Source organism: Anser anser (genome assembly GCF_964211835.1).
Source record: "Anser anser genome assembly, chromosome: 2".
In the NCBI taxonomy this organism is placed as follows: domain Eukaryota; kingdom Metazoa; phylum Chordata; class Aves; order Anseriformes; family Anatidae; genus Anser; species Anser anser.
The window spans coordinates 48,914,517-48,922,773 of record NC_139721.1 but is presented as its reverse complement, the minus strand read 5'-3'; the positions used below and the strand labels follow the sequence as shown (position 1 = coordinate 48,922,773).

The 8,257-nt window shown below is 41.3% G+C and overlaps 1 protein-coding gene across 11 annotated transcripts in view; it reads right to left on the bottom strand.

Annotated features, from left to right (window-relative positions):
- Positions 1 to 3,572: 3,572 nt before the first annotated feature.
- The window catches only part of ZNF521 (zinc finger protein 521), a 231,772-nt gene continuing 227,087 nt past the window's right edge, over positions 3,573 to 8,257 (bottom strand). For all 11 annotated transcript variants that reach the window (XM_083821822.1, XM_083821825.1, XM_083821826.1 and 8 more), the window contains one exon: positions 3,573 to 4,398. In XM_083821822.1, the coding sequence (XP_083677948.1) occupies positions 4,369 to 4,398 (30 nt within the window). In that variant the 3' untranslated portion in view covers positions 3,573 to 4,368. The remainder of the gene's footprint in view (positions 4,399 to 8,257) is intronic.

Here is an 8,257-nt window from a genome sequence, read left to right as displayed (position 1 = left end):
CAATAAAGAGTGTGTTTACATAACTATGCCCATAAATATCTGATTGAACAGTCATTGTTCTCAAAACCCTTTTAAGCAGCTCTCAGAGGGATCCAATTCTAATGACATGATGGTTTAAAAGATGTTGCTCAGTCTTGTTCCATATTTAATTAACTTTCCTTTTTTAAACTTGTGATGGTGGAGACAATAACAAATAGCTCTGAAAGGAGAGAGAGCTTTGAAACATGAGTGAGACCTTGTCAGGCTTTTGTGTGCCACACACAGAAGAAGATCTGCACGCAAGACTTGGTGGCCGGGGGCCTCCCAGCTCCTGAGGGAGCACATTACTATAGCATTCATAGTTCACTACTACCACTAACAACAGTAACAACAATAATAATAATTAAAGAAATCTTCTGCATACAAACAAGGGAAGCAACACGGGGAGGGAAAAGGGATGCATTAAATGGAATTGGTAAAATAGGCCTAATCTTGTTTATTTTTTTGTGCTCCTACAGAGCACTGAAGCAAATGCTTGAAAGAGAATGGCACATTGCCCACCAAGATGTAAGGAGCTCAAGAACATTAATTGAGCATCAGTGTATGACTGAACACATTAGACAGGAATCAAGGTAACATTTCTGAATTCAGGGATGGTCTTATTCTACAGAGTCCTTCACCTTGCCCCATCTTAGACACGGCTGTAACAGCAGCACAATATACTGTTTTCACACTGAGCAATTTTTAATTGTCACCAATTATAATTCATTTACTTTTATGTGTCCTACCTGTCACAATATTAACATTTGTAAGTCTTTCCCTTTGCAGGCTGTGAGAATCTGTTGTGACATCTCAATAAAGCAGGATTCAATCAAGGTGTGAATGAATTCTTAATCTTGTTATAAATAGAAGGTGCCATATGTTGGTATGGAAGGGATGTCTCTTTTTGGTGTTGAGGACAGTGGTAATGAAACAAAGTGACTGGTCATGCCAGAATTACTAATGAAAGCCTAGGCACTGAGATGTGGAGAGGGCTCCAACTTTCTACACGCTATGAAGAAGGACATGAGAACTGTTAACATGTCCTAGGCAGAGTCTTTGAACTATTTTTTTTTGTGAGTTTTTGGACTAATGTTAATATAGCGACTCCTCAGTCAGGGAAAACAAAGAGAGCACTGCACCAGGAGTGAATCTAAGAAGTCGTGATAGCCTCCCTGATCGCTGCAGCACCTAAAATGGATTGGGAAGTCTAACTTAGGCAAAAGGTTATGAAGATGTACGTGATGGTCAAAACTCTTATTTTGGTGAGCTGAATATCATAAAGGCCTAATACCCATTTAGTCCCGGATCATGGTTTGTTCAGATACAGAATCAGTGTATTTCCTCATAAATCCTGAGCTCAGGTATCATCTGGGTGGATTGCTTCACTTCCGCAATATAAATTCCATATTTATGCCTTCTTTAGCTCTGTTATGTTATCTAAACACAGCTCTGGCAAACAAGCAGAGGGACTAATCATTTTATTAAACTATCACTTACAGTAAAACTCATGTCCACTTGAAATCTTGGGAATAAAGCCAGTCTCAGAGGTAAGAGGATACCTTGTCCATCAATCTGTCCACACACCTCCCGAATAGATTTATCCTTTCGCATTACGTTAAGGGTATTAGGAGGGGCTCCTTTTAGCTTTCACTGACCCAGGACAGAGAAAGGCATGCCCTAGCTGAAATGCACACGTGCACACACAGAGAGCCATGTCTGTTCTTCTGTAGGCAAGATGATCTGCCCCTCTCGCTGATCTTTCTAAATGCTGTGGTAATTCCCCGCGGAACACTCAGTTCTCATTGGGAAGTTTAGATGTCTTCCGTAATCTATTTAAACAGCTATTTAGGTATCACCGAGAAACCTGTTAGTTTGGAAAAGGTAAGAGGATTCCAGCACTTGATACTAGTAGCCAGCTCTTAGAAGCCACCTGGGGCTGCCCGTGGCCTAAGACCCTTGCCTTCCCCGGCACTGCACTGTGGGGACAATCGATGCAGAAAGTCTTCATCACGTTTGCTGCTGCTCTGTTTATTGTTCCTTTATTTACATATCTAGAAATTCAACATCTTTGCATGTTTTGCAAGCTGTCATGACATGAGACGCTAGTAATATGCTATGTTTTGCTTGCTAACATATTTTTGACATATTTTAGCTTTTGATTATAAGATTGCATCTTTCCCAGCTACCATCTGTCTCAACTCAGTGGCACTCTGGCATTTACAAAAACAGTAGGGTGTAATATTTCTTATATACTTGAACTCTACTAGAGGCATGTTATTTTCAGTCTTAACCAATATGTCACACTTTCACACATGAAGGCTGAAATGTCTTATATCCTTTAAGGTATCTGTCAAAAATAAAGAACACATCAACACATTCAGTTTGGCTGAGATGAGTAATATATTAATGAGAATAAGAATGGGAACACTTTCTGACTTATAAATAGAACTGGCATTTTACAAGCTTTGTGTACTCGTGCCTGTATTTATCCTTTTGTCAGCACAAATGAGATTTTCATATGAAACCCAGGAATTTCTTTTTTGTATTTGGCAAAGTCTGCACAATATTCTCAAAGCTGGAGTTTTAAACATGACACATTTTTTTTTTCTTGAAATATCTGGTAACCTGAGACTTTTAGACTTTACTTCTTCCCTCTCCGTCCTCCATCTGTGGACAGTCAAAATGTGGCATCCAGCAAACTGGAAATCACACTTTATATCTACCCTGACAGCAATAGGCAAGCAGCTCCAGCCATTTGGACTGTTGTGATGTGCAGCTCTTTAGCTGCAGTATGTCAGCAACACTGGTTTCCATGGGATGAATACAGCAATTCAAGCCATAGGATAGGATACTAAAATAGCTGGAGAATGGGTTGTTTTGGTCTTCTTTTGTAGGTGAGCTGGAGTAGGGGGGGGATACTGGTAGGCAAGGTTAGTTTTTATCCCCTTTCTGCTTCTCAAAACTGCAGGCAGCTAGGAGCCAATTCAGACCCCAGCAAAGCTGTGAGGTTTTGCAACAGCTCCCCCAGGGCCGTGGTGCCACAGAGCATCATCTCGCAGTGTGCACCACGTCCAGTTCTGCTACCCGTGTCAGAAGAGAGAGTGAGGGATGTGAAGGGAACAGATCTGGCAGAGCAGTGGGGGATCCCAGTAGTTGGTGCTAGACCCAACTCACTAAATAGTATCCTGTTGAAATATGCCAATAATTATACACAGAAGATGTGCGGTGACTCCTCTGGCAACCAACATGTCAAGTGTATGGGCATGAAATTGTTGAAACTGCCAAAGGAGACAAACAAATAAAAGCGGAAAACAGTGAATATTACCCTAAAGCACATATTGCTTTGCAGTGGGCCAGTATGTTTAGTTTTCTACCAGTACGTTTAGTTAAATGGTCATCTTCAAGAGCAGTGCCCTACTGCTACTGACCACTTCATGGGTCCTGACACAATGGGATTCCAGATCTTGGTGGTCCTTTAGGTACTACAAGAGCAATAACAACAATGCTGCTTTCAAAGGAAAAAGACAAGACACAAGCACGCTCACACATAATGGTAAACTGAATTTATTTCCTTTTGGAAAACAATTCCAGTAATCTCCAGGTTCAGACCGCAGAGTAAACATTAATAACAGTAACATACAGGTTAGTTCAACTGATTCAAGAATTTGGCTGTGTGAAATCATTAAGGAAAGTCTTGAACACTCAAAGCTTCAAATGGTATCCAGAAAAAAAAATTCTTTGACAATCTACATAACAACTATTGCATATATGGTAATGCTATCTGTCATATCGCAAGGCTTACAAATATATATACGGGCCTTATTCAACTGTGGGTTCCTGCTCTGTGAGAAAGAGTCTCTTCATATTTTTGCAAGAATCTTCAGCAATAAAAAATAGTCTTGGATTCATCCGTTTGTATACCAAAAGAGAGAGATTTCTAGACCGAAGTTTAAACAAAAGGAAGGCCAAACAGAGCTGTAATGGAACATAGCTATTACCTTCTCCCTCCTCCTTGAAAATGACACTTTTTCTTAAGCTATTTTTTCCCCTCACACAGTATTATTATTATTTTTATCCTTCTTGAATAGGGCCCAAGTCCACTTGTCTTTATAAGACCATTTTAGTATCAGACAACATAATACATGTGCAACACTTTATATACAGGAAGTCTATCCGGTGCTCAAAAGTTCAAACACATGAACATCCAACAGTTTCGATAATACAAGTTTTATGGTACAATACAATGTTTCTGAATAATATACATTAACAATGAAAGTTTCGTGCAAAGAGTAAAACGTGTTCCCTTTTTGTGCCACAAAGAATCCTCTGGAAGAGATGGGCCTTGCACTAACTGCTATGCTGGGTCATCGTATGATTCTGTAACAAAACAAAAAGAGACAGCTTAGTCACAGGATAGGCATTTCTACCAACATCACACAAAATAATGTATTGGAAAGAAAATATCTTTGACTCCTCCCTGCTTTAAAGCAGCCAGAAGAAGTGTCTTTTCTCAAAGAAAAGACCCCAGCTGTTTCACACCGCTTTTCTTTCCATAGGTCACCAGAAAGCAAACACACTGTCTCCAGGTACGTTTGGGCAGACCTGCCCCAGGGAAACTGCACACCAGTCCTGTGGTTCTGGTGTCTGCTTACATATGCCTGATGGTTTATATGTTATGCAAATGAGAAGTGTGTTTATTTTGCAGAAAAGGCCTTGCTGTTTATAAATCAAACCAAACCAAAGCAAAGCAAACAAACAAGCAAAAAAACACGCTAAATGGACAGTGCTTCCTAGACTGTGGCATCACTTCAAATATTTTATTGCATTAAAACTTATTTCCCCTTAATAGTGTAGCACGGTATATTCTGGCCAAGAGTCATTCTGTGCCTAGCAGAGAGATCAAAGGCTGATGAGAAAACAGGAGGGGCTGCCACAGCCCTTCCGTCAGTCTCCAAAAACCACCAATATTTTTCCTCAAGTGAATGCAGTGCCTTATGCGAGGTGGCACAACATGGACCTTGGAACCTGCAGTTCTCCTTTCCCATATGGGTAGCGAACAAATGCAGCAGCAAACACACGTATCTCCCTCTTTCCTGCCGCTGCCCTAATCTAGTCGACCACTTTTAGGGATGAGATGCTATTTCAATGCCTGCATTGGCTCAGATCCTACACAAGCACTGAGCTAAAAGCAAGGAGCCAATCCAGTGCATGTTAAGTCTTCTCCAAAGTAAACTGATCCTCAGAAAATGGACAAAGTCTGTGAATGCTGCTTCCAAATAACAGAACAGCCACTGATTAGTGATGAATTTTGCCCTGCTTAATCTGCACCAGATTTGTGCCATTGACCCAGAGGGGATGGGATGGATGGCACGTCCCATAGTTGGGTCTCAGCTCGTCCTGTCCCCTCTCTCTGCTTTATCAGCTTAATCTGTCTTCAAATCCCTTTGGACTAGTGCACTTCAGGATGAACTTGTTCCCCGAAGGCTGTCAACATTTTCGGTGAAGTGAACATCTACTGAAGCATACCTTTCAGAGCCACCCATGAAAAGGCACACAGAAACAGCCTTGGCAAAACAAATGTGAAATCCAGCATGACTGCAAACCAGTCTGATAGCTCTCCCTTCCTTTCTCTTTCTCTCCCTAAACTGTGCACGCACACAAACAATAGTTCATGGGACATTTGGCAAGGAAAGGATCTTACAGTAAGACTAAGGAATTTTTAATGTAGTGCCCTTCTCAAGATTAAAGGAAAATGACCCAGTGACACTCAAAGATGCAGTTTCCAGATGTGAATGCAAAATGATTTAATGCTGATGGCAGGAATTCCAGACAATCCAAGGCCAGAGTGTTAAAAAAATACACTCTACCACTTGATTTCATCTAGCTTCTTATCCTTCACATAAAGTCATTTCAAAATGCTGTAAAGCAGTGGCAATACACTGCAGACTAAAATGTTGGCTGGTGTCAGGTAATGGGCTCTGACTTGAAACCACAAAAGCAAGGAAATTAAGAGTTAAGCCTGACCGTAGGCCCTTTTGTCATCCTGTTGTGCCCATTTATTTCAGCACTTATGGCATAACACCATGGGCTTATTGGAGACCCTGCAGTACCTAGAAACCGCAGGACAGGTTAAATATGGGGTAGCAGCCTGAATGCCGATTTCTCCTTTGATCCTGAGCAGGTGAAGTCATATACCAGTTGTTACATTGCAGAGAGATATTTGGGGGGGTGCCTTTTGTTTCTAATCTGCTGAAAGCAAGCATGTCAGTCATTCCCATTTTAATTTCTTTCCACTGCCTGAACAGTGCATGATCAGTGTGGGGCTGGACGAACAGTCGCATATAGAGCAGCCGAAAAGTGTTTTAGATGTGTAGGCATAACTCTGGCTGCAATGACATTTTTAATTAAAAAATAAAAAGGCCCAAATGAGAGGAAGGCAAACTAAAGCATGACTTAAGGCCTGTCCTGCCCCAGCTCTTGGTGTCCCCGACTCCCATGCCCTGATGCAAAATGGGATTCCCTTGATACAGTGAAGAGGCAATAGAAGAAACCAAGTGCTGCAGAGAAAAGCAAGGCAGGGCAGGATACAAACATTATGAAATCCTTTGAGCAGCTCGGGCCTCAAAAAGGCAAATGTACTTATTATAAACAGTCAAAACACAACATGCTTTCCAAAGTAATTAAGGCTCCCCAAACGTGAGGGACTAGGGAGAAATACCTATTTGGCTGAGTGGCAAAAAATACCAAGTGGAAGCACTTCAGAAGCATAACATTGACAAGGCAAGCAGGCAAAGGATGGAAGGAGAGAGATAAGAAAAGAAAGAAAATTCTGTAACCCCACGGAGAGCCATATTCTACTCCACCAAAAGCCATCTATTGGAGACCCCATGTCTAAGTGACTGAAAATTGCAAACATTAATCCCAGTTATGAACTGTTGTTGTTTTTATGAGGGGTGTTGTATTTAAAAATTTAGGGCAAAAATCCTCCTCCATTATCCGCACAGCGGATCTTGACTGCGATGCTCTCTCTTCCTCGCGGGCGGCGAGCTCCCCGCCTCCCCGGCAGTGGGAGCGCCCGCAGGTGGGGAAAGCCAAATTTGGAGCCCCTGCCGGCAGGGATGCGGCCGGGACACGGGAGCATGGGCACCCAGGGAGAGCACGAAATTACAGTCGAGATCCCCTGTGTGGCTCTGAGAGCACGCTGCCCTTCACTAAAAGTACACTGCACGAGCTCAAAATGCGCCTCTGCCGGAAACTTCAAAATAGTTTTGCCTGAGTTTGGAGCAATTACTGCATCCATTTGCCAAAGAGAAATCTTTAACGAAGTACACGAGATATCATGTGCTTCCCTACTTAATATCCCCCAAATTTGATTGCATATAAACACATCTGCTTAATTATGAGGTAGTCTCCCTGTGAAGCAAAAATTTCAATTTCCTCCTCAAGCAATGGAAAGGGAAAATATTTTTTATTAACGTAATCCTTCCTGGACCTCAGCAATAGCTGCATTAACATTTCCAAGAGCTACAATTTCATGAGGAGAACCTAGTTTGCAAATAAAAATGCAAGCTTTGCATGCACAAAATGGAGGAACAGTGAAGCAGAAGGTCTGTGTGTCACTGCATTTGTTACTGTGTTAGACACAGACCCAGCCAGGAAAGCTGTCTGACCTCCCCAGTTTCTCTGTCTTGGTATTATCTGAAAAGCAGGTATATTACCTGGGAGAACCCAAATTCAACATATTTCTCATAAAAAATAAACTCTTTAGATGAGTTTGTCCTGTTCCTATACCTATATGTTAGCAGAACCCAGAATCCCAACTGTTACGTGAGCTGTTATAAAATTATATGCCACCACTTTTCTAGATAAAAATGCTTTGAGATATCTTTGTTGTTAGTGCTAAGGAACTAGAAAACATGCACAGATTTCATTATAACACTGGGTGGAAGAATCTTCTCTGTAAAAAAAAAAATGTAAAAAGGTTTCTTTGCAGAAATGCTCGAGACAAAAGAGGTAATATTTTTGGTTGTTTGATGTATGTCTTTATGTCTTTGTGTTTTGGAAAGAACATGAGATGTATTAGCTAGTAAAAAGTTCCCACCCAAAGAATCAAAATTAACGAAGAAAAAAATATCCACGGATAACCACAGACACTATGCCATCAGAATTTTTAATGCGAATTGTGATTGCATTCGATTTAAATGGGACTTGTGCTTCTTATGACTAGATGAAGCAA